At 41.4% G+C, this 26,891-nt stretch overlaps 3 protein-coding genes across 4 annotated transcripts in view; 1 reads left to right on the top strand and 2 right to left on the bottom strand.

Annotated features, from left to right (window-relative positions):
- Positions 1-26,891, bottom strand: part of foxj2 (forkhead box J2) — a 321,604-nt gene that overhangs the window by 68,697 nt on the left and 226,016 nt on the right. The window lies entirely within an intron of this gene.
- Positions 1,905-6,858, top strand: cacng6b (calcium channel, voltage-dependent, gamma subunit 6b). Its single transcript, XM_062421867.1, has 4 exons — positions 1,905-2,268; positions 4,899-4,973; positions 6,322-6,459; positions 6,638-6,858. The coding sequence occupies exons 1-4, from the start codon at positions 1,905-1,907 to the stop codon at positions 6,856-6,858; spliced, it is 798 nt and encodes a 265-aa protein (XP_062277851.1).
- On the bottom strand, positions 13,518-19,651 carry cacng8b (calcium channel, voltage-dependent, gamma subunit 8b). 2 transcript variants are annotated; one of them, XM_062421842.1, is made up of 5 exons: positions 19,627-19,651; positions 18,603-18,827; positions 15,505-15,588; positions 14,653-14,793; positions 13,518-14,314 (listed from the first exon to the last, which is right to left on the bottom strand). In XM_062421842.1, exons 2-5 carry the CDS (start codon positions 18,823-18,825, stop codon positions 13,518-13,520), a joined length of 1,245 nt encoding a protein of 414 aa, XP_062277826.1. In that variant the 5' UTR covers positions 18,826-18,827; positions 19,627-19,651. The 2 variants fall into 2 exon arrangements, with proteins under 2 accessions (XP_062277826.1, XP_062277825.1); XM_062421841.1 differs by lacking the exon at positions 19,627-19,651 and having other exon boundaries at positions 15,505-15,585; positions 18,600-18,825.

The following is a 26,891-nucleotide window of genomic DNA, read 5'->3' as shown; positions in this document are numbered from 1 at the left end:
CACAGGTGGTGGTGGGGGTCAGTGGTAAAATGATAGAGTTTCTCATCTCCACAATGTTTACCACACAAAATGCACCCGTGTGTAGACTACAGATTTATCCTCTACTCTGCTGCTAAAGAACGTAGGTCAGTGCACCATAGTTTATGTTTCATTATCAACATAAAAGAACATGAATGTATACATAATTTGGATGATCTGTTCTTGCATAGTAAACAATTGCCTGTGTTATCACGTTTGTAGAGTAGCCCTGCATTTCTGACCCCTCTGATCATCCTGTGGTTAATATGGATGTAATGTGATCGAGGTTTGTAATTCTATGACGACTAACTTGGCTGTCAGCAGCTGCAGTCTTGTTATTCTTTATTACAGTTAATGCTGGCGGGGTATTCTGATGCATGGCGGCTATTCCAAACCTTTGGTTCCTTAGAGACGCGTATATGCTTCTGGTTAGATCTTGATATTAGAATAATATATATCTGCACAATGCTCGCTCTCAGCCAATGCTGGGTGATAAATTGGTATTATTGTTTATCGCTTGTTGGCAAAATGATATCGTGATGATGTAATCTAATCATATTAGGACTCTACAAATTTGTGTTGTCCAAATGAATGATTCCAAACCAGTACTTCAACCACTTTCAAGGTTCTTTTAGAATTTTTTGCAATTTGGGTGATATTATTATTAAAATGTATACACTGCAAAATATTACATCACTGTACACACACACACAGAGTGTGTTTTTAGTGGGTTCATGTGGTGCGTTGCCTATTTAAAAACTTCTGATGCTGTCAGCGCAAAGCTCTGAATTAAGTGATCCGCCAACTGTTTGTGGCCTGTTGGTGCCGCCTTCCTAACTGGCAAGGCCTGTTGCCACCAATATATGACCTGTTGGTCCGCACGGAGTTAATTACTGCAGCCCCCACTCTGTCAAAGGATTTAGGCTTGAATTATCACCTCTTATGCACCCTGCATAGTGCAGCCACACCGTTGTGTACCTTCACTTATGTTGTCTTAACTGCCCCACACTCACAGTAACAGAAACAACTTTATAAGCTGGGACATACCTACAGTGCATCTGCCACACACACATACAAAGAGTCAGCCATAGCTGCAGATTCCTAGTGTTTGTTGGTACACGTAATGCAGGATGAGAGGTATTTGTGGCAACCCATTATCCCCTCAGATCAGAAGGGATCTGTGTCTAAGCCAGAGATAGTGTACCTGCTCGGGGAAGACCTCTGTTGTCAACTCGTCTGGGAAAATAAAAGATGGGTGGTCCAGTCTGGCGCTACGGTGTTATCTCTCACCTTGACCCGGCACCAACCAACTTGACTAGCTCATCCAGCCCAATTTTTCCTTCATCTGAAGCAAACTCTGCCTTTCAGGGAAACGCCATATGGCTTATCTATTGTTGGCTGAGAGCATGTCATATGGCTTTTAGGAGGGAATACTGTAGATGCCGATAAAGCTGTTGGAAATTAAATATTACACTGGTGATGAAAGGATTTTGCTCTTGTGAAGCATATGCTGGCTGCTCTTTCATCTTTTTGTTTCATCTCTCTATTTCAGAGGACTGGATGGAAAACAGACACTGGCTCTCCTGGTCCTTGCCTCCATCTCTCAGCATTTTATCATTACCTCACTTTCTCCACCTCCTACTTCACTGTGGCTTTATCTTTAAATTTTAAGTCCAATTTCAGTGTCCAGCCCACTTATTTTTACTTAATGCTTGATCCATTCATTCTGACTGATTTATTTAATGTGCCCGTCTATTACTGAATAGTATCTATCAACCCATCCCGCCATTTTCCTCTATCTGAACCCCCTTGTCTTTTCATCTATTATCTGCCCCCTGATCTTAAATCTAAGTGCTCTTCCTCGGACATCTCTTGGTGAGATCAGTATGTGGTCCAATTTCTTTGTGCAGCAGGAAGATGATGGTCGTGTTGGGGTGGCAGGGGTTGGCCAAAGTGGGGGATTGGGTGCCATGAAAGGTGGAAGGGTACAGAGGCGAACCAACAGGATGAATGACAGCCTAGAGGGGAAGATCAAGCTGGCATTCTTCGTATCTATCATTGGTGTGACCCTGACAGTGTTGGGCATGGGGACGGAGTTTTGGGTGGAGCTGGCCCAATCAAAGAATTTCAGCGGCAACCAGACCTGCCAGATGGCCCATTATGGCCTGTGGAAGGGCTGCATCCGCACCCTATGGGTGGCTGACATAGACCCAGAGAGGACAAGCTGTGGCCCCGCTGAACTACCTGGAGGTGAGACTTTGGCTGTGGGAATTTGTGTTTAGCTGTGTGTCTGTTCTTCTGTAGGTGAGCAGGTGAGCTTTCTGGAGGGAACGTGTCTGTTTTGTTTCTCTGACTGTCTGCTCACGTCTGCTTTTCTGCAGCTGAATTGTCCAGCCATGCAAGTCTAACCTTAAGGCTGCCTCCATGCTACAGTATGAGAGTGAATAAATTGGAAAAGGGTCAAAAGATGTTTCTGAAAGGTTGCGACTGATGTGAAAACAAAGGGAGCAAGCATAACTAATATGATGTATGCCCTCTGGGAATATGTGTACATCTGTAGGTCTTTTATCTGAGCCCATAAGGGACTGAGAAAATACCAACACCATTGGTTTTAATTTAAAAATGATGCATCCCAACAGCAAAATCTTAAGATATCTGAGCGACATATTTATGATTTTTGATTTTCCTGTGCATTCACGTATATCCACTGTAACCTTGCAAAAGACTTGAGATGGGATAGTTGTGTATGTGATGCTGCCTGCATACATATGTATCTAGGTCATCCTACAGATAATGTGCAAATTAAATCATTCAAGAAATACGATGCTTGAAAACAGATCTGGTGGAACGAGACATTGCAAGCGTTGGACACGCACAGTAAAGCTGTTTTAAATCATTATCTCATTGTGACACAAAGCAGTGCACAGGTACATGTAACATCATACAATATAATATTTGTTATTCACAACATTGACGGTGTAATGAAGCATCATTAATTTCAAGGTTTTCCCTTGACTGGGTACCTAATCATCTACTGTTGTACACTCAGTACAGACAAGTGATAAAGGGGCAGACCACAGGTTTATTGTGTTGATGAACATCCATGTTTAGAGTTGTGACAGCTCTCTCTAAAAGCTCTTTATTCAACTTGACCGTGCTTAGGTTCTCCAGGGTGCGTTGATTATCTGCATAATGACCTATTTCTGTCTGAAAAGCAAATCCAGGATATGGAGAGAGGCAGGTATTGGAAGAGCTGAGATAGAGATAGGCAGGCTTAGCGGGAATCACTGCCTATCTCAGGGAATCTGCTGAGACACAGCAAAGCTCTGAAGAAATCCAACAACAGGACAAAATCTCTCCTCATATAGCAGAGATGCATACTTGTGGATCACACATATATAAGTACTATTTACATACATAACCTTAAATGATGTGTCACAAGATTGTTTTTCTATTCAGCTTTCAAGGATTAATCTTGCCTGTCAAAATGATCCACATCTCTGGCTGCGTCTAGCAAGCAGATATATATCTTTGCCTCCGAGATGGTCTGTTGGTGTGTGAGAGCAGCCAGTATGCTTCTAACAATCTTTCTCACACGTCCTAACACTGTTGGCCCATGCCGCCTGTCTCAGATGGCCGTGGGCTCGTCATGTTTGGAGGAAAACAACTGTTTTGCCATCTCTGCTTCTCTCTGTTTCACATCCCTGTTTACACGCCTCTGGCTCCCGTCCCAAGCAAAGTGCAGCCCACTGATGCCACGCCTGTCATCTCAATACCAGCTATCCATCTTTGCTGCCTGCTGAAGAGGAACATGACGGCTCAATAATTACATGCTCAGCAGGGGTAGCGATAGCAAAACAGGTTGAGTGTGATAGCATAATGTGTTCAAAAAAATCTGTAGGCTGATAAATGGTGTGTCTGCCTCAATAAAAAAAATGCAAATGGACTTAGGCCCAAACATATTTGTGTGTGAAAGAGATGTGTGTGAATATGTGTGTGTGGCTAACATGTGGTCATCTTAAAGCACATATTTAGTGGGTGAAAATCATCACTATGCGCTTGCGAAGCCAAGTGGAATCTGACTACTTCACAGTTTTTGTCTAAATATAGAGAAGGGGAAATGAGGAAGAGGGACAGACAGGGACAGACAGGGACTGAGGGAGAGTGTATGTCTAATGCAGTATTAACCAACCCCCCTGTGTTTCTCCCCCTCTTGACATCTCCTGCTCCCTACACCTCCTTCTCCATCTGTGGCTCTCCTCACTCGTCCCCTGCTCTCACCACCCCTCCATCTGCCCCCAACTCACTCCTCCTTTTCCCCGCTATCTCAACCTCTAAGGGTCTATCCATGTTTCTTTTGCATCCCTGTTCATCGCTCACTCACTTCACATATCTCCTTCCCCTCACTCCTTTTGGAGTTCCTCTGCAGCCATGCCTTCCTATTTCTACCCTCCATCTGCCCCTTCTTTCTCTCTCTGTCTAACTCTCTTTGTCCCCCTCTGCCATCCATTCTCAGTGTTTTGCTGTCTCTCACCCTCTCTGGCGGCACCATATGTGCAGTGCTGGGCAGTGTCTGTGTGTGTGAGTGTGTATGTGTGTGTATGTAGTGGTGTGTATCTCTGGGTATTCCAGCTAATGCTCTACATATAAATAGGAATGATGCCTGGAAGCACAGAGTGCATGGATGCATAGTAGGCACATCACAGAAGACCAGCAGCCATCCATTGGTGTGTGTGTGTGTGTGTGTGTGTGTGTGTGTGTGTGTGTGTGTGTGTGTGTGTGTGTGTGTGTGTGTGTGTGTGTGTGTGTGTGTGTGTGTGTGTGTGTGTGTGTGTGTGTGTGTGTGATTTCTTTGTCTGATCTTTTCCCTTTACCTGCAGAATCCAACTGCACCTACTTCAAATTCTTCACCTCCGGGGAGAACGCAGTCATGTTCAAGAAGACGACTAACAAGAGTGAGACTGTACTTTCACACCCTCCTCAGTTCCCCTGCAACTTTTGTGACACATACAGATACAAGCTGAAGTTACACAACCGCCACTATCAATATAGATGTTCACTGAGGTGCTCAGAGGACCATGCTGGTGGTTTTTGCATGTTTTAGACCATTAACCTCTGTAGCCACCCGTTTTCCACAGCAAACCATAAGCTATCAGACTGATGAATGTGTTTACCCTGCCGCCCAGACAGCCCATTGGTTTCAGTGCAGATTTAAGATCAGCTGGCTGAGACTTTAAACTTACATCACAGTGAACACACTGTAAAGTTTTTAAAACGTCCTCGATGGTGCATTCATGCAAATGACAGCTGTGTGACATCAGATCTGTTTATCACCACATAGATAATGGGATCTGGTAGTTTTAGCCATGCTTGTTGTGTGGCTCTATGGATGGCAATGTTGGTTGGTCAGTTGATCTATTAGTCATGAATTTAATTCAGACTGAAATACCTCAACATCTTTAAAATGGATTGCCACGAAATTGTAAAACAGACCTTCATTGTTCCCAAAAAATGAATGACTGACTTTGGTGATTTTCAAAGTAAGCAACTTTAACAGAGCATGAAGTTGAATAAATGTTCACTGCGATGATTAATTCAAAGTTTCTACAGATTCACTTTAAAATCATACAGTCATGAATTTACCAACCAATGGCTGCTACTGGAAGATGGAACAGGAACAATGCATTGAATTCCTCAAGGTATTAATGGTAAAAAACGAAACCACAAATGTAATTGTCTTTTTATATTGCTTTTACTGTTATTTTATCACATCAAGACTCATTCAAACTCATATCTATTGTGCTCATATCTATTAATTAATTAATATCTGTGTGGTGGAGTGTCAAAAAACACAAAAACTGGCACTGGCTATTGTGAAATGTTGATCAGCTTTTTGGGTTGCACCTGCCCATGTTTCCGATGCCAATAAAATTTGTTTTAAACAGAGCCAGTACGGGAAGTGGCACAATTCACACCATGTTTGTATTTTTGACACATCAAAATGAAGTCGAATCAACTGTAAGCCCACTAGATTCAAGTTTTTGTGATTGTGTTGAAATGGCTGATTTTAATTTATGTCTGGTTGGTTTCCAGTTTACAAAACCTCTTTTGTCCTCTTGCTTCTGTAGACAATATGAACGAAGTTACAGATTATAACTTTACGCATACCTATTATCACATATTTTGTCATCCATTTTTACATTCCTAAAACATAGATACACATAGATGAAAGGTGATTGTTTAATTCAATTAATTTCAAATTGCCCTTTTCCTTTTTTTATTCCTTGCTGTTCTTCTTCCTAGGCTTGAATCTGGCAGCAGCTGTCTTGGCTCTGATGAGTCTGACCATGATGGTGATGGGCTCCATCTGTATCGTCATGTCCCTCAGCAAAGGAGTTCCTTTCTTTGTCAAGCCAGCATCCTTCTGTTTCATCTTGTCAGGTGGGATCAGGGTTACCTCACTTGATTGATTACTAGCAAGACAATGATTATTTGGTCTTTCTGATCAGCTGTTAGAAGATGTACCAATGTTATCTTCCACAGTTTCGAGGAAACATTGTATTAAATGATTTTATTTTAATCTCTGTCAACCCTCCATTACTTCCCTCCACCTGTGCAGGCATCCTGGTCCTTCTCTCCATCCTGATATTCCACCAGTCAGTGTTGGCCCTGCTGTCCAGTGACCACTCCATACCTGTACACCATGAGCTATCCTGGTCTGTGGTGTGTGCGGGCTCTGCGGGAGCTATGCTCATTTTTGGAGGTCTCCTTTTCGTCATCCTCTCGCTTCCTTTCAGCCCCTGGCAGAAATGCTTGCCGCACAAGAACAGTGCCACTTAGCACTCAGCACTTAGCTAAAATATGCATACAGTTTGAGATCCAAGTGTAATTGTCTCTTTCCTGAGGGGTGCAATTTTGAGCTTGCATTTGGCATTTAATTTGTCAGAGCACTCATACAAGGTCTTAATTACATATATGAAGAGAAGTCAGCAACACATAACGAAGCACTCCAGATTTAGGTTTTGCAAACATTTTTTATAGTTTTTTTTAGTTAAAAATAGACGGAAGGACCGACAGACTCATGCTAAAAGTTTATTATATAGCTCTATGTGGGTTTACTTAAATAAGTGTCGCAAATAGGCTCGTTAGCTTGCCTATAGCTGTACAACCACACACAAATCTAGTGCCTCTGCTAGTATAAGGAAGGTGAATATAACATGTTTTATTTCAGTGTTCAGCCACTGTTTAATATGGAGGCCTGTTTTCACAAGGAGAGCTACATTTTGACTTATTAACTAAAAATTATCAGAATGTGTTTTTAATAGCCAAGTATGCAAGTGTACAAAGAATGTGTCACAAATGCAACAAATAGGTATACAATTAAAGATAGATCAAAAGTAAGGAGATAATAAATAATGAAATAAAACAAAAATAATATTAAAATTAAATTTAAAATGTAAATGTAAATTTAATTTTAATATTATAAATTTACAGAATAGGATTATGATAGTTGTGAAATGCGATGTAAAGCTTGAAATGAAATCAATGGCTATGCAAATGATTGATACTAAATCAGGATTATTTTCCAATATCCCATAATTTTGCCTTAACAAGAGTATTTTATATCCACCATGCTTCATTTTTCGTCTTCCAGTTTGAAATTTCATAAAATATCATTAGACTGCATCACCATCAGTGCAGCAACAAATACCATGTTTTGGATATCACTTATAATCAGTATGGAGGAAGTGCTGCTCATTTCAATCAATGTTGCCTCGCTATAGAGTCGATACTTCATATTCTAGCAGTAAATCCAGCTTTTCACACTTGATAAACAGGAGGCTGAAGTTGTCATTATTTATAACTTTTATGTGTTTTACAGCTTAAATTTATCAGATGACTGTATCTCGAATTAATTCAGCTGTGAGAGGATTTTTTCTATATCAGAGAATTTTATGGACTCACTTTATAAGTTCAACTATGTACATAACATGTATGTGTTTATATTTTATGTTTTGTAGTGTTGTCTCCAGACACTTTATTTGCAATATGTGTACAGTAAATACACTTAATTTTAATCATAGGATGCTCACTTTATCTCTTTGCCAGGAAATGCTATTTTACAAAACATATGCTGTGCTCATTTCTACTTGAATAAATGTACAGTTTGTGGCTCCAGATTTGTGGCTCAGATCATTAAAGAGATTTGACATAATGTCTCTCTTTTGTTCGCAGGCATGACACCCTGCCCTCAAACTTGACATTCACCCATTTTCACCCTTCCAACAGCATGACTCCTAACCTCTCTGCCAAACATCCCCCTCCCCCAAAAACCAGCTCCTCTATAATTAGGCCAGAGCTCATCGCAATGCATTTCACTGCAGAGGTTGGGAAACCTTATCCTTGAATTTCAACTATGTACCCGTCGGCCTATTCTCATACCTCTGTACCCTCTCCTCTCCTCCACCCCTGACCTCAGTGCGTCACTTTCCCTGCTGTCTCCAGGGCCAAGTGGTCACTTGGCCCTGACACCCTCACTTCCCCACACACAGACTGATCAGATCAGAGATGTCCCAATAACTACTCTCACACCCTGCCTGTTGGGGAGTGGAGTCACATATGTTCACATACTCACCTGCATGCACAAACACACACATAAACACACAAACACAGTTTTTACACACGTATGCTTTTAACTCCCAGTGAGCAGAAATTGAATCCACATGACACACTATCCTGGTTGTATATATAGCTGTTAATAGTCGTACTGAGACTGTGACAAATGGAGCACATGCACCAGTTGCATGTTTGTAAATGGAAATGGACTTCCTAGAGTTCTTGATAGAGGACCTGTAGATTGTAAACAAAAATTTGATGGTCATAGAGGAGAAAAAACCTCAACTGGTATTGTTGAAATATTTCTGAAATACAAATGATCAATTCCGAAAGGATGGGTTCATAATTTTTCAAGTCTTAAAACATCAGTCAGGTTCCCAAATGAGCAATGAAATAGTTTTGTCTTGTTATAGTCATTCCTCCTGTACATACTGACCACTAAAAGATCCCTTCATAATGCACTTGTAATGTAAAGGAGGTCAAAATCCACAAAATGGATGATTTACATGAAGTTTGAGTTGTCCAAAGTAGTCAAATCAAGGAGACATTTTTGAACATTACATCCTTTTTAGTGCCAAATCCTTATTTTTATTAAACTTCCATCTCAGCTCAACAGGGAAACAATATGATGCTAAAAAAGACTTCAAGTGTCAAGTGGTTAAGAGCACATGCCATATATACGCAGCGGACCCCGGTTCGAGTCCAGGCCGGCGGACCTTTCTTCATGTCACACCCCCCCTCTCTCCCGTAATTTCCTGTCTCTCTACTGTCAAATAAAGGTGTCTATGCCAGAAAAAATCTTTAAGAAAAAGACTTTAAATGTGGCAGATATCCACTTGATATGACATCTAAGCTTCAGATAAACTTTTAAATGCATGTTTGCACAAATTGACTGTGCAGATACACTGTATGTCACTTACATTGAAAACACATTTGAAGGGGATCTTTTAACAGCCAGTATGAGCAGGAGGACTGATTACAGCGAGGAAAACATATTTCACTGTTCATACGGGCATTGTGAATCTATCCTTGAAACATTTGTTACCCTAAACTGTGAAAAGTAACAATGTCTGTGTAATACATGACACGAGTTTGCTTTGGCAGCCTCTCATTGCTGCATCACTATGACTGTAACAAGATTGCAGTAGGTATGATAATAGCAGGAAAAGACACACTAGATAACTAATCCTTGAGGCCCAGGGGTACTACTAAGAATCTAGACCCGCTGTCAAGATGTGACACAGATGCCTTCCCCCTGCCCTAATGCATTTGAAGTATCGTCTCTTGTCTCTGAAGGGACTCCTCCAGCTTGATCCGCCCTGGAATTGCTCACACTTTCCTCCCTACTGCCAATGATGATCACTCGGAGGTCAAGAAAAACCTGCACTGTGGGCTGAAGGGACTAAAGTAGACCTTGACTGTATTTTATAATTGTTCATGCAAAATCATGCATGAGGTACCAGATGGGTCTATCAGAAAAAAATGATGTGCTCAGGTAGGGCACTAGTCACTGAAGAGTACACTGAATTTTCTCATTATCTTATTTGGTAAATACCACCCATCTGGCACTATCCATATATTTGCAAATATTATCTGCCCCAGACTGGCAGACAAGGTCAAAGTCTTCACAAGTCACAGCACGCCGCAGATTAGCTGAGGGTCCTTGAGTAACTTCTAAGAGCAATGTTCACTAATGATGAACTGTGTATTACACAGTGATGGAGGAAGTATTCAGATCCTTACTTAAAGAGGACATAACATGCTTTTTGTGATTTTCTGCCATTCATCTACTGTTATCCTTTTGTTGGATGTCTGTGTCTAAACATCTTCAAAGTTCCAAAACCTGAGGTGAATGTCTTTAAAAATACCATACTTCCCCCAAAATACTCTTCCATGTCAGATTGTTCGTGCATTATCACAAAAGGCTGTCTGCTCTGTAGCCTTTGTTGCTGCCACTTGTATTTGTATAGATGGATTTGAAAAGTTTATATTTCGAGTAAAAATTGAGAAGTGAAATCGTACTACTACAGTTTAAGTTGCCTCGCAAACCACTGAAAGTCTGCTGAGGGGCCAATAAGCCAATCAGAACAGAGTGGGTTCATCTGGAGGGGAGTTTTAAAGAGACAGGAGCTAAAACAGCCTGTTTCAGACAGAGGCTGAACTGAGGGGCTGCATAGATAGCAGTATGAGATAAATAAGAAGTGCTTTTAACCTAGAATTAGGTAAAGATATTTAAGAAGAGCTCCAAAATACAAATATAGAGCTGCAAATGTGAATGTTATGTCCTCTTTAAGTAGAAGTTGCAAAGTTGCAATACAACACTGTAAAAATCATTTTATCTCAGTAAAAGTACACACGTATGATTAGCATAATGTACTTAGAGTAGCAAAACATGAAACTACTAAATGCTTCCTGTAATTTGATTATTCTTTTTTTTGGCATAGACACCTTTATTGAGCAGTAGACAGACAGGAAACATGGGAGAGAGAGGGGGTGTGACATGCAGCATAGGACCTCCGGCCGGGATTCGAACCGGGGTCGGCTGCGTATATGGCATGCGCTCTAACCACTTGACCACCTGCGCGCCCTATTTGATTATTCTTACTGATGCATTAATTTTTGAGCAGCTTTTACTGCTGTAGTTGGTAGATGTTTGGCTAGTTAATCCATAACAGTGCATCAATGTTTTATAAGCTCATTACAAGTTTTGTATGTAAAATCTTAATTTATAAACATGGTAAGTACAGTTTTCAGATAAATGCAGTGGAGTAAAAAGTACAATATTTCCCAGTGAACTGTAAGGAAGTAGAAGTATAAAACGCAAAATGCAATAAATTGTTCATAAGTACAGTACTCGAGTAAGAGTTCTTAGCTACATATTATCACTGGAGTCTGTCTACAAACACTCTCGCAATACTCAAATCACAAGCACAAACTATATGTTCAGTGTGTACTTTGTAAGAGACCCCAGCCTCTTTCTCAGCAAAAAAATCAATAAAAGACAGCAGTCTGTGAGTATGTATATTATTGTTTTTTTTATAAACTTCGTGCAATACAGTGTTTAAGTTTATCACACATTTAGATAAACCATAATCATTTTTCTAGATATATCTATTCTCAACTACATACTATTCATATTGCCCACATAAATGCTATCTGTGTGCAGTTTTATCACATTATTCTTTTTCTGAAATGAAATCAAAGAAATGAAAATGTAAAGAATCTGGAAGCGTCTGGTTGTTTGTTTCTTCGTTATATCATGTAGCAGGGGGGGTGTCCATGGCTCAACCTGGATCTGCAGTCACTGGGAGCAGTTTCGAAGAGAGAGAGAGAGTGGATGGTTGGTTGGGTGGGAGGGGGGGTTGTTTATATGTGTTTACATTCTCATCAAAAGAAACAGAACGGGTCAGAATTCGGACTCAGGAGTCAGCAGTCACTGGGGAAGCACATTTGGAGGTTACGAGAACGTCTCTGTGGGGATTTTGTTATTGGTCATGTGACAAAGTCGAGGAACGCTAGTCATGTGACCATTTATGGGCAGGGGAAGGGCCAGAGAACGGCGGTGCAAAGTGTTTGTGCGGGGGGGAAACCACCCAACAAGAGTCCAGGGAGGGCACCAGGAACGAAACACATCAGTCAAAACCCGCTCTGCCCAAAATGCATACCATGTTTGAACAGTGGTCCCGAAAAACATATCTATAGACTTTACAAATATATGTATGTGTAAATTACAATGTACATGTATCTTTTCAAAAGTTTTTATCTATAGTGTTTTTTAAACCCCCTGAACAAACATATACATATTGTATTTTTTTGCCACTGAAAGTGATGAGTTGCATGTATCACTTTGGGACTCTTCATAGAAAAAGATGATTAGGTTTTTGTTTTTCTGCTCAGGCAGCAACCTTTACCTGATTCTGTACAAATGTATTCTATGTCTCTTTTTTCTGCTTCCTCCATTCAGAGGTTTCTGTTAATGCCCAAGAACAAACATCTTCAACACGACTATAGCTACAAGTACTACTGTTAACACTGATTAGAATGAAATAAGACTAACAGAGGCCCATAGAAAACTCAGACTCATAATAACAATGAAGTTGGTCAGTTGTCTCAGTCACTCAGGTTATTGTTGCATTTCTTTCGGTATCAATATTGGAAGACAATTTACAGTATTCACATCTGACTTCATGTTATAAATGAAAAATCATATAATTATAGGGGTTAAAAAAATCAACAGGCTCTCATTCTCCCACATATTGTGCACACTCATGCTTGACATTTGACACAGTTACACACAGCTCACTGACTGTCCCAGTGGCTCTGCATGGAAGAAATTCACAGTTAAAGTCGTCGAGATCTAAAATTAGAGTGAAAAAACAAAACAAAACCCCAAAACATGAAAATTAAATTTTCATTCCAAACTATAGTGTTTGCAAATACAGCTAGCCTGTAATAACACTAAGAATAATCACAACAACAATTTACATTAATGATGATCTGGTTAAATTAGCAGTAATATTGCACAAAAAAATATGTGAAACATTTTCATAATAGCCCAAGGTTAATTGCGTTTGATCATTAACAAAATAAATCATTTCTAGCACATTAAAATATCAAAATAGTTTCATTGTGAAAGTTCATTGTTGTTGTTATTATCGCTCTGTTATTACCTTCTTCTTTTTGTTCTCAGTGAGATTGAGTAGACTACATAACAGTGAACATGGAGGGAGAGATATAACATTTCACCTGCTTGTCTGTCTTACTATGCGTCTTCTGTTAAGCCAAAAAAAACACAGTGCTCCTCTCTATCCTCCCTGTTTCACTACTACCCATCCTCCTCCTCCTCTCCCTTCCTTCTTGCCTCCCCCTCATATACGCTATCTCTACACAGGCGTTGTCTTCCTATTGAGGGTGTTAGAGTTGCTCTCCCTGTCTCCCTTCAGCCTGTCCAGAGTCCCCATCCCTCGCTCCCTGTCTACTGTGGATGAAGTGAAGGGTGGGGGACCAGAGCCCACTGAGTTGGGCATTGGCGCATTGGAGTTGGAAGAATTGGAAGGGTTGTGGGACTTAAGCGAGGGAAGTGTACCACTCATCATCACTCCCCCTCCACCTCCATCCTTTGGGAAGCAGTTGTGGAGCTGGTAGAGTGTGGCCCTGTCCACCGTTCCATACATGGGTGGCAAACCCCCGAGTTTAGGGTCGCGGGACAGCGTGTAGAGAGAGATGTCACCTCCAGCCAGGGCTGTGTGGGAGCGAGAATGGGGGTTAGGCAACGTGGACACTGAGATGGGGCCCTGGGAAAGCAGCGCAGATGGGGGCAGGCCAAAGTTCTTTCCCCCACCTCCCCCTACAGGTGAAGGGTCTCGGGAGCGGGAGGGGTCAGTGGAGCGGGACGAGGAGCGGGACCGGCGACGGAAGCGGTAGCTGGGCAGGCGGAGCATGGCGTGCGTGGTGCTCTTGAAGATGTCGGTGCGCGAGCGGCAGCGCAGCTCCTTATTCTTCTCGATGTAGATGTTGACAGCCAGTACCCCAACCATCTCAGCCATGATGAAGGACAGGCCTCCGAAGTAAAAGGACCAACCGTAGGAGTACTGCCACTTCTTATCCTCATCCTTTTTGGGAGAGATGTCCCCGAGTGCAGCTGAGATGTACACGATCACACCAATTATGTTGCTCAGACCTGAGAGAGCACAGACACACTGTATTTACACAAGAGCTAAATAAACCCAGAGAGACAAACTCACTATTCTAACACACTAATTTGTCTGACATGCCATTTTCAATTAAGATAACTGGCAAGATGAGAGGTGAATGTTAAAACCTCCATTAAACTGACACAATAGCTTAAACACAACTCGACACTTCCAAACAATTTATAAAAACTGTTATGACACGTAATATTCTCCAGACCACCTTCCACACGTGCACACAGACTCGCACACAAGCAAGACACACACGTACAAGCACAGATACATATATTATCTACCCACAGATGCACATACAATATTGTTAAGTTACCTGCAGCCACGAAGAGAATTCCCGCCCCCAGGATGATGTTCCTTTTGCTCTTATAGAAACGACTAGCAGCGATGCACACACCTCCCATTAGCAGCAGGATGGCACTGAGGATGGGGAAGATGTTGGAAGCCCTGACTACCCCTGCACCGAGGAGAGAGTAATGATTAACAGCCAAAACAAATTGTCTTGAGAAAACCTAGCCCATCTGCTACTGTAAAGCAGAATAAACAGAGTAATAAACACAAAATTTACTAACTAATACTTCTTAACCTATGTTTGGACAGTTCAAGGATGCAGAATAATATGCATAAAAAATAAAAGTGTTGCTGCATTAAAAATATTCACAAAATTGTTGGTGGGGAAATTAATTACTGAGTTCTCAGTGCACAATTGAATCAAACCCTTCCCACGTGGCCTTCAGTGCTTTCAGGAGGTCTGCCAACCATGCAAACACACACACACGCACACACACACATTAACACTCCTCTCTCATCTAGGACAACTAGGCCACGGGAGAGAAAATGCCACCTAAATGCCAGCAAAATGCCTCTGCAACATTGTAAACAGAACACGAGCTTTTCTCTATGTATGCACGGGCACACATGTAGCATATCATAGAGCAGAAAGATATCACTGGAGGGCACTGAGTGCAAACTAGGGCACCCCATCTCCCCTGACTTTCAGCACACATTGTCACATGTTTATTTCTTGCTGAGATAATCTGTTGAGGAATGAGCAATAAAATAACGAGATAAAAATGTCAGTTTCAGGCTTATTTTGTTATTTTTGCAGGCTTATCAAGACTTTCATGCCTCTAATCATTCACGCAGAGTAAAGCCGGTATTGACTTACGTAGGACGTACTCTGCCCCATCATGGTCAAAGTCTGCATCCTCTGGGAAGTGGTTGATCTGAGAACACACTCCTCTCTTCACTCCTGAGATGTAATAGGAGAAACAGAGGTGACCAGACACAGCAAAAGAAGAACTCAAAGAGAACAAATATCCTCCTGAGAGAAAGTGGCTGACACCTAAATACAGTCATATCTGTGTCAGAAAAACCTTTTTTTAAACTTCAACATACAGATAAAGAACACCACAAAGGTTAATGGCTCCTGTAGGAAATACAAGTTAGTAATGTGCAGGCAGTCTCTACACACATTCAGTACAAACACACAAATCTAAATACATACAAGTATGCGGACACACTGGCAGACAGATAACTACCCGCCGGGGTCTTGCATGTAGACAGACAGACGAACTGAGGGACGCACGCACGATGATGACAGCACACCACTGTTGCTGATGGATGGATTGTAAGAAAGATGGAGTGATGGGATGAAGAAACACAGACGTAGGGAGAGACGGACAGATGTGGGGTGAGCTGGTGTCTTTCTCATAGCTCTTATATTTCCACTGGTTGTTCTGTAAAGAAACAGATGGAGGTACAAAGGGGCGGGTTGTCAGTTGAGCCACCCAGATCGCTGTTATCTGTTTCAGGTGGTCCTCAAACACATTCAAGGTATTTACTTGAAATCTAAGAAGACAGTTGTGTAAGCACATGTTCCCTGAGTGACCTACTGCACCGAAACCACTGCATCTCCACCAGCATCTCATAACATGACATAAAAGTAGCCCTATTCGCTGGGTTCTCCTCATAACTTTATATGCTACATGAAAAAAAAATCTGACAGAAGAAAGAAATAATTGACAGGTTATTCAGTGCAGCCCCACATTCAGAAAACCTGCAGAAGAGCCAGGGAGAAGGACACATCTCTATCCACAGCATAATGTGCCACCCACCCGTGGGCATAAATCTTTTAGAGCTACCATGTCCTGCATTTCTACTCCAGCTACACCTCACTGCATCACTGCATGACTACTGAGCATCTATCTTGGCTGAATACTCCACAGACATCAAGGATAGTTGACCTCTAAGCCATGCCAAGACACTGTCAGCTTTCCTGCACTGCAATGTGAGAGAAAAGCCTTAAAGAGAGGGGAATCTACAAGGCGGGGAAGAAGAGGAGAAACCAGTGAAAGATGAAATATAATGTTTGGGGGAGTGAAACAGAGGGATAACAAGAGTGAGGCAATGGAGGAAGTGGGTGGGGGTGCACTGCAGCAGTGCTGCAAGGGCTATAGCTTATCTCTAATTGGCTGCTTTGCTATCAGGAAGCTTAGAGATGAGGACAAATTAGCTTTGTACAATGACCAAGCCCAGGATGGGCCGGGGACGCTTTACAAGTAGAGCCAAGAGGTTTTCCTGGAGACAGACAAACCTCTACCGCAAAAGGCACACTTTCTCACACCACCTCTTTGGTTGTGGCTGCTTCACTGTTCACTCCGTCCCTGCCTTTACTAGCCTTTGAGTGTCAGCCAGGCAGTGTAATGTATAATGAATTAGCAGCTTGTGTTACAGTGACAAACTGAAGATTGAGAGATGCCATTTTCTGTATCATTTGCCACTTGGAATCAGAAGTCGATGGGCAGCAGGGTGAACACAGGTCTTTGTTTCAACATTTGAATTAAATGACTGCATCCTGAATCAAAGACAATGATTAATGGATTATTTTGAGTGAGGGTTATGCTTCAGTATCATGTAATTATACTGCAATTATGCTAAATTGTTTTCTTGTCACTGTGGCACGGTCTAACAAATACCAGTGGAATGTGTGTGTTGATGCTAATAATGATTACTGAAGTTTCCCTGAGGTTGTGTGAAAGGCTGACACTGCTGAACTGTAGTGAGTCAATATATTTCTGCTTCAAAGTTTTTCCATTGCCACGTGGCGCAAGGATTTCATTCCACAGCAATAAGTTCATTTGGATTCATCATCATTACCTCCAGTGTCCAATGCCACTGACTCAATTTTGATGAGTATTAAACAGTCAAATACTTGTCAAAGCAGAAGCAAAAATACATGAGTTTCTGATTACACTAAAGTCTAAATACAGATCACTCCATCTTTACAGTTCATTGCAATGAACACCTCTGTGTTTAGATGAGCTATACACCGTATGCAGTTTATCGGTAAATCCATCTGCTGTCTCCATAGCAGCAGATAAAGAGTCCAGTTTATGTAGTCCTCCCCTGACTAAGTGCTGGGCATCACTTCAAGTCACACAAATCCCAAACCCTCGTAGCTCAATCTGAATTACTCCACTGGGAAATTACTACCCAGTCCCTCTTGCCTGAGATAAGAAAATTAAGACTGGAAAGAATACTGGAGAGCAATATAAGTTTGACATTTTGGGAAATATGTTTATTTGCCTTTTTGTTGAGATTTAGATGAAAAGATGGATACCACTCTCATGTCTAAAAATAAAGCCACGACCACCAGGTCAGTTAGGGTTGACGTAGCATAAAGCTGGAGAAACAGACAGCTTTGCAACATAATGATGACGACAAGACTTCAAGAGGTGGCTGAGCCCGGCTAAGAAGTAGTCTGACACATAACCTTTCCGTAAAACCACAACATGCCGTTTTAACACTTGGCTGTTAAAAACATAAACCTTAAATGCGCCTGTATGCTGATTTTGTAGCTAGTCATTTTCGCCTGTTTCCAATATAATATTTGTACTAAGCTAAGCTAAGCTTTACTGTGGTAAATCTTCTCTTCTAACTCTGCAAGCATGTATCCCAAAATGTCTAAACTATTCCTTTAAATGTTTCCATCACATTAAATCCTCAGTGCACTCTGCTTTATTTCTCCTACTCAACCTTAGGTAACAACAAATCCTGGGAACAAGAGGATCCAGTCTGACTAGATTTAGATCTACATTAAATGCTAAATAGCTAGAAAGTAACCAAAACTGCATTGCCTTATGTCAGTTTATCCTGCACCCTCCTAACTGAAATTAACAACCAAAGCGCACTTGTTTACATACATCTTCATCAACCCAAATCCCACCCATAGACCCAAGATGTCTCCCACAAAATCTTCACTACCTTCCAGGCAGCATATCCTCCAGAGTCCAGAGTGGGTGAGCGCCCCAGGGTCCTTCTTGTCCTTGTTATGAGGGTCATCCTGGGTGACGTTGGCTGTGCTGTTGCAGATGAGGGCACGGGAGTACAGCCAGTAGTCCGTCCCTATTGCCACCGTCATCAGGCCGAAGGCAGCGAATGCCCCCACGGTGGTGAGAAGGATCTGGATCCCCTTCTCACACACCATGCCTTGAGAGAGAAAGAAAAGAGGAGGAAGGGAAATGGAGATAGAAGAGGAAAAGGGTGGAAATTAGCAGTGCAAAAGGGAGAGAAGAGTAGGGGAACAAGAATTTATCGTGCAGTTTGAAATTGAGGACGAATAGTAAAACAAATTAAGCAAGAGTGTATTTATGATCATAGACAAGTTTAGCAGTTTTTTTTAAAGACGACAAACATGCAGGTGAGATGATCAGGGGCACCGGTGGGAAGAAGACAGGGAGGCGGTGAGAAAAGTGCGGAGGAGGCGGATGTGGGAGGTGCACAAGTGGCTCTATGATGTGTCCTTGGAGGAGAGTTGGATGACTCTGCTGACTCCGCTTAACAAGACAGAATTGATGTGAAACACAACAGATCACACCCTCCCAATCTCAGTCTACTCCATATTCATGACCCTGACACTGTTCTCCCCCTCAGAATCAGCAGGGCTGGACATGAATACATAAATACACACAGTGCACACAAACACACGGCTATCATGAGATCACCTTGTATCTGTGAAAGTCGTTATTAGGAAGGCGATGTGGATGCATCTTCATACATACAAACATGCATGTACACTCCCACACAAATAACATCATCAGGTCAGATTGATCCATGCATGTCTGATACAGGTCAGCAGCCTTCAGTCATTACTGTAAACTACATACTCTCTTCTACTTCCAACACTAGAAGTTTCCCTTTCATTCTGATGAAACTGATACTGATACTGACACAGACTGTAACAGAGCGAAGAAATATCTAATGCAAAGTGTGACGAGCAGAAACTTACCTGACGGCGAGTTTCTATCCTTCGACTCAATTTTGAAATCTTTCTTTTCCTCGTCAGTGAAGAACGTGCTGTCCCCTCAATCCGGACAGCATCCATCGACTGTTTTCACCCGCTCCCTTCTCTCCCTCTTGCTCTTCTATCTCTTTCTCTCTCTCTTTCTGTCTTCCTTTCTCAATGGACAGCAGGTGCCGGTGGAGGTTGTGGCTTGGACAGTTGTCCCGCTCTCCTTCCGTCCTTTGTTAGCAGAAAGCTCACACCAGAGAACCCATGGTTACTGCTCTGCTGCTGCACATTGAAATAAAGCACAGGACAGGGACATTTAACATTTTAGTAGTTTATTTAGTAGCATCAGGCCCTGAAGTTATGGATGAGCACAGAAGAGGCAGGATTTAAAATAAAATAGAAAACTTTTGTCTATGTATATTCTCCACAACAAAATATTTTAGATGAATTTATTTACAGTTAAGTTGATCAAATCTGCTGACACGTTTCAGCATGTAGCCTTCCTCAGAATATATGACAGCAGTGATGGGTTTATTTTGGTTGGACCACAACAGTGGGGCCAGCCCTACAAACCCAAATGTCTGTTTGTCACTGAGTCACTTACAGACTGACTGACTGACTGAGTGATGAAGTTACACCATTGGTCGTCTACAGGCTGACGAAGCTTGGGACAACCAAGTATCACAGAATACATTTTTCACCAAATGGCAGCAATGGTAGAGCTTATGAGCCAGGACAATTTTGATGTAGCACTGTTAATATGTCAATTTATTAAGTTTTAATATTTTAGGCGGGAAAGTAACCATTTAGATTCCCAATATGTGATCATTTTATCCAAACAATGCCTATTTGGAAATTAGCTCCAACATTTTTTGAGATGTGAGGAGTCACTGGACAGGTGCCGGAAAGTCACCTCAACTGCTATCAGCCACCAGCCTGACTCCTGAGATGATCGGCCAGTCAATGTCCATTGTCATTCCAGGGCAGAGTTGGGAACACAGGAGAAAGCCTGGTGGGCTGCTTGAGCAGCCCATTATACAAAAGCAAAAGCCTCTTGTGCATTTTCCTACCCTGTCTCCAAACATAAAACCTCTGGTTTAGGCAGGCCTTTTAACTTTATTTAGAAAGAGAAGCCACACAAGCTTTAAAAAAAAAAGTGGTTATATCTATGTCTATAACAGAAGGAGGTCTTAACATTTTGGACTTTTCCTCATTTAACCACATTATCAAAATCAACTGGATTAAAAGATCTGGTAGCATGTGGCGTAACTTTCTGTTTATGAAAATAAGTGGTCTTCATTTTTTTATTATCAGGTCCTTATGCTGACAGTAAACTTCCTATCAAACTTTCCAACTTTTATGGTAAGCTCTTATCTGTTGGTCCTTTCTATGTAAGCACCACTATGCTCAAAAATATTTTTTTATGGAATGATGCTTGTAAAACAGCCATTTAACTGTGATGGGCTTCTACAGAGAAATATAGTGTTCCTGTCTCCAAAAGTGAGCATATAGTATTGTAATTAATACACTGCCAACTTGCATTATGCTTATCATGTATATTCCTAATATAGAAGACAAATGCTCTTTTTGTAATTATATGGTTGAAACACTGTTTATTCAGTGTGTACATGTGACAATGTTTTGAGCTGATTTTCAGCTCAAACATTTTATGCACAGTCCAACTATATATTAGGTTTTGACCTTTTGGTCTTGTTATAAAGGAAACCAGCCATTGCTACTTAATGTGCTTTAAGTTTTTTTTTTTTTAATTTAAATATTATGTTTTGGGCATTTTTGCCTTTATTCAAAAGTAGCTGGCACAGAGGCCAACAGGAAACAGGAGGAGAGAGGGGAATTACATGCAACAAAGGTCCCTTACCGGAGTCGAATTATAAATATACAATGTATTATAATCTAAGATTTTTTGCTTAAAAAATCACTTAAAAGATTTAACGATAGTTAAAATAATTGCCTAATAATTGTCTCTTGATCAATTACTCAACCTACTATCTATGATCTACTAATTGTCCCAGCTGTAAAACCATATGATCTAGGCTATATCGTTATTGCAAAGAGGCCAGACTGTATAATTACAAGTATAATCATTTTTCTACTACAGTTGCTTCTTTTTAATATGGTTTTACAGAGCTATACTGTTACTGTGTTACAGCAGATTGAGTAATTATAGTAGTGATGGTATTACAGGCTAAAGAGAGAATGACTCTAGAGCGAGTTGTACTGCATCTAGTCTGAATAAGAGGAGCAAGAGGGGGAGGCAGAGAGGACCAACCCGACATTGTTACCATAGCAACATTGAATTCCAAAGTCTGGATCAGCATAGAGCGAGGGGGGGGGGGGGGGGGGGGGGGGGGGGGGAGAGGGGCAGGCGATAGATAGAGGGAGAAAGAGGCAGAGAGAGCAAAGCAGAGAGAACAGAGATGGGGAAAAGGGGCAGAAATGAGGGGGAATATTTCAAGTCGCTACCATGAGTGTTGACTCTGAGACCTAGACAGACAGACAGACAGACCAGTGCGCTAATGCTCTATCAATAGATGTATGTGTGTGTTTGTGGTGTGCGTGTGTATGTGTGTGTGTGCGTGTGTGTGCGTGTGTGTGCGTGTGTGTGTGACCACTGCGACACAGATGCTCCCGGACACACACACACATACACACACATACACATGAATACGCCATCGGTTACTGAAGAGGGAATGAGAAGTTAACCCCTCTTTAGCCCAGTAAATAAGGAAGAAAATATGAGGATATGATGAAGCAACACACGTTATTTCCTACAAACATGATTTAGCAGACATAATGCAGTGCAGTCAAGTCTGTTAATATTTGATGATGCAATATGGCACCGTGATCAAAATAGGTTACATCCTGTTTGCATTGTGAGACCCAAAACAGAGCTGCCTCAGAGACAGAAGGAGAGATGGAAGGAGAGACGGTGTGTTGTGTGTGTTTTAATGTGTGTGCACGTTTCCTCCTCAGTGCGTCTGAGGATGGGTCTAGTCCAATCTTATTGAATCCGAGCAATGTTCCCCTCAGCTCCCCTCAGTTAGACAGTTAGCCTCGTATCTCTGCGTTCAGGCTCCTTATTATGTAAACTGTCAAACGACACCAACACAGCGTGACTTATTTATACATTGTGGGTGCATACTGTATGTGCAAGCAAACAAGTGAATGTGATTGTACGTGTGTGTACGTGTGTGTGTGTGTGTGTGTGTGTGTGTGTGTGTGTGTGTGTGTCTGTGTGTCTGTGTGTGTGTGTGTGTGTGTGTCCGTGTGCGTGTGCGCGCGTGTCATGTGACCTTCCAACCCTATCAACATACTGCCTTTCCCTGAGGAAAATACATGTCTAGAAGGGATTACACTATCTCTAAGGCCTGAAAACGCAGTATGTGTATGTGTGTGTTTTTTGACTCCAGTATTTAATGAATGACCTTAACAATAACCTACTAAGTTATTCCCCTTAGCAAAAACTCCCCTGTGTAGAGATCATAATTGCCATTTAATTATCTGTAATTTCTATTTTACACCAATAATTAAGAAAGAGGGGAATGAGGAATGAGTGCAAGAAAGCATGAAAGAACAAGAGGGCAAGAAAAAAAAAGGAAGTGTGAGAATTTAACTAAATGGGTTTGAGTTATACTAACGAATTTGGCTTAATTGGAGAGAAATTTAGGGTAATTTGGGGTGGAGAATACAGATGGATTCGAGAAACATAAGTCCACGTTTGAGTTTTCCACAATGCTGAGCTACATTATCCTTACAGTGATGCTTTTATAGTGTGCGGGCCAGCCAGAGGCCAGTTAGCTTCAGTAAGGCGTACTGTAGCAACACAGGCCAACAGGTTAGCTTTGGGAGCTAGCTGCTGCAGGGGCCATTATGGAACCTGTCCCTCACTTGTCAGAAACTTCAGATGTAATCTGATCTACCTGCATGACTCATTTCCCAGCATGACAGAATCCCGCTCGTAGAAAAAAAAAAAAGCACGCACAATGAGTTGTGGCTCCAATAATGCAGCCATAAATCATTTGAATTTTGCAGCAGCTGCTCCATTAGCTATTCATCGCATAAATCAACTACCAAACTGTTTGTTGAATAAATGATGACATCTATAAGTTTTTCCACACATGAACGGTAATGATCCTGTGTGGGCATGCAAGAACGTTTTCGGTGTAGATACACAAGCGAGCCACACCACATTGTTGCATGTTTGCTTGCCAAATAATCAAACTGGGGACGGTAGTGTGTGAAAAAAAACAAACAAGACTGTTATGTAGCAAAAATGACATGAGCTTAAACAGATTGCTTGACCAAAAAAAAATTTAAAAAATGCACTAGGCCTACTTATGGTGACAGCTCTAAAAATACAAGCAGCGTACTCTATTCTGAGTGCACGATGGCAGCAGTGAACATTAAGAAAACATGCCTAAATATTCAAAGCAGCGGGTCTTGGTAGCTGAGATGATTTCCCCTTTTAATCATGAGAAAAAGCTACACACCTGAGCTCAATGCTGAGATCCCACAGCTGGCACATGCACACACACACACACACACACACACACACACCCAGATTTTCAAACAGGCCGACACAAACACACACACGCAGGTGCATAGAAAAAAGATCAACACGCAAACACACTTGGCATGCAAGCACATATGCAGCCTGAAACCCTCCACTACTGTCAAAATGATGACAATAAAATCATAAAATAGGTCATCTTTAAAAAGGCACATCAAAGCGTAGCAGAATTTCCATTAAGCTCGTGTGAAGAGTCCACCAAGATCCTCAGACTGCATGTGACCAAAGTCCCTGCCTGTCTGAGCAGAACAGCCTGAGGAGGCAGTGACAGCAACACCTTGGTCTAAGAGGCTCTCAAAATAAAGTGTCTCTGGATGACCGGACGCTCATGAACCCATGAACATATGCTTAAACACATGTGCACGTCCAAGCACGCACATGCATAAAAACACCCATGAGGAACTCTATGAGAGCAGATCTGACACAAAGAAAGCCTGTGAAATTTGTGTTTTTTTATACAGAAAGAAGTGTCTTAATTTATTATCCTGCCGTGTAAGTGCAGCAGAGGAGAAAGAAATGAATAAACGAATACTTGCAGCTATCGCAGCTACTCAAAAAAGAAAGTGGCCCTTATTAAAGACGGTAGGGCTTCTCCTTGATCTACTGTGGCTTAGATTGTACCTCATTTGTACATCGCTTTGCACAAAAGCATCTGCCAAATGAATAAATGTAAATATAAACAAATGATTATTTGCATGTTAAACTATAAAATGTCAAAAAATTAAGACAAAGTGGCAAATCTCGATCACCATTTGTCCAAAGTGACATCTCAGAATAGCTTATTTCATGCAACCCACTGAAATCCCAAAATCAAAACAAAAAGCAGAAAAGCAGAAAAAATTTCACATCTGAGCCAAAATAAGTAAATATTTGGCATTTTTGTGTGACAAATATCTAAAAAAGCTATCAAAATTGTTGTCCATTACTTTTCTCTCAATTAATTAATTGATTGACAAATCATTTCTGCACTAACAACAGCAATGAAATTCATTCTTAAACCAAATATTTAAGTGAATCACCTACTGTGTGTTTTCATAACAGAGGCTGAAACTCAAGATTTCAGCAATCTCAGTCACATAAGCCAGTGGTTAAATATTTTGGCCTCTGACACATTACACTGAAATATGTTTACTTCAGTTGTTTACTTCAGTTGTCGAAGTAAACATATGAAGTAAATATGTTTACTTCAGTTGCTGCATAGGACTTTGATGAGGCCTGTGAGGAGTAATTTTTCCTCCTCAGTATGATTTATGTAAATGCTTTTAGAGGCCAGAAGATGTAGAGTTTAACAGTGATTCATAGTCAAAAAACAAAGAATATAAAACGGGTATTATTATATTTCATGTGTTCCTATCCTGTTAATCATCTCATAGCCTCTCACATTTATCTTGTGAAAACCCTTGACTGATCCTGTTGAAAATGCTGGTGAAGTTGTGTCCAGTGAACTTAGCTTTTATATGATAATATCCACATGTGAGACTTTCACACATGCAAACTTACAGACCTACACATCCTGTTTCTAATCAGTGAGAAGGCTTTGGTCACTGGTCCCATATTGTGTGTCCAGTCCAGTGGGCATGCTTGCCTGTCCAACACTGTGTCTGTTGTGTGTTTACGCTGCGCGCCGCTGCACAGACGGGCGGTACAATATATCACTGACACAATATGGTTCAATCACAGGCTCTTACAACCCTGCTCTCAAAGGCTGGGTTAACTTGTGCGAAGCACTTAAAAACACCAAAGCTGGGGGTTAATTGAGGCACGGGTCACAGCCAGTAAGACAGGAATCAATTAGAAAAGCTTTGGATAAAAGCCTCTGCACACTGGAAATATAAACAATGTTGTGTACTGAATCAGCAGGATCCCCAAATACAGCAAGCCATGAGTGCAAGCCTTGATTTGTACTCAGTTAGGTACAATAATATGTTCAGATTTACTTTGTCAAGTACAATAAATATGCAAGGGTTTTTATTTGTAGAAGGTAAACAGTAATGTCAAATGTTGATGATTAGATTTGTTACGGGAGCCTGATATCATATTTAAATTGAAGTATCTGTGTCTGTTCCTCTCATACAGTGCTGGGTTTCCTCTTGATCCCCGTCTGAAGAGAGAAAGGAACACTGAAGCCTTAGACCATCAAGAAAATTGCAGCAAAGGCATTGATCCTCTGAACAATAGCTACATGACAGATGTGATGATCATTGCAGAATTGCTTCTCCTCAGAGAGAGAAACAGAGCGTGAGTAAGAGATGAACAGACCTGACCACCAACCAGCTATGAATTCAGAGTGAAATAGCAACAGACAAAATAAGCGGAAACATGCTGAAGTTACAGAGATTCTTTTCCCCCCTGATATTTCTGGACCACTTGCGCATTAGATGATAATGATTTGGCCAGCGCTAGAAACAACTAGAGTCTGTGTGGGCTACGCACCGATATTGACTGCAATGAGTCACCTTACAGCGTAAACAGCAGATTGTAGAGCTGGCTGAGAGGTTTTGAAAGTAATCCAAAATCCACAGAGACAATCATTAAGGTCACACACACATCACACACATAGTGCAGGCGGTTTACCACGTGGGAAGCAGAGGGGGCGTGACCGGCAGACGGCCGGGGCCAACCACACCTCAACGAGAGATTCACTGATCATTGATAGAGAGATAAAAATGAC

This window comes from Scomber scombrus, chromosome 7, assembly GCF_963691925.1.
Source record: "Scomber scombrus chromosome 7, fScoSco1.1, whole genome shotgun sequence".
NCBI classification, from domain to species: domain Eukaryota; kingdom Metazoa; phylum Chordata; class Actinopteri; order Scombriformes; family Scombridae; genus Scomber; species Scomber scombrus.
This window is presented reverse-complemented; position numbering and strand designations above follow the sequence as displayed.

Bases quoted from the DNA above. Each gene is read 5' to 3' on its own strand.
- cacng6b (XM_062421867.1), top strand. From the start codon at position 1,905: ATGTGGTCCAATTTCTTTGTGCAGCAGGAAGATGATGGTCGTGTTGGG. The intron at 2,269-4,898 runs GTGAGACTTTGG...CTTTACCTGCAG, and splicing joins CCCCGCTGAACTACCTGGAG to AATCCAACTGCACCTACTTC. The intron at 6,460-6,637 runs GTGGGATCAGGG...CCACCTGTGCAG, and splicing joins CTTCTGTTTCATCTTGTCAG to GCATCCTGGTCCTTCTCTCC.
- cacng8b (XM_062421842.1), bottom strand. From the start codon at position 18,825: ATGGTGTGTGAGAAGGGGATCCAGATCCTTCTCACCACCGTGGGGGCA. The intron at 15,589-18,602 runs GTAGTGAAGATT...ATTACATCTCAG, and splicing joins GAGGATATGCTGCCTGGAAG to GAGTGAAGAGAGGAGTGTGT. The intron at 14,315-14,652 runs GTAACTTAACAA...GTGCTCTCTCAG, and splicing joins AATTCTCTTCGTGGCTGCAG to GTCTGAGCAACATAATTGGT.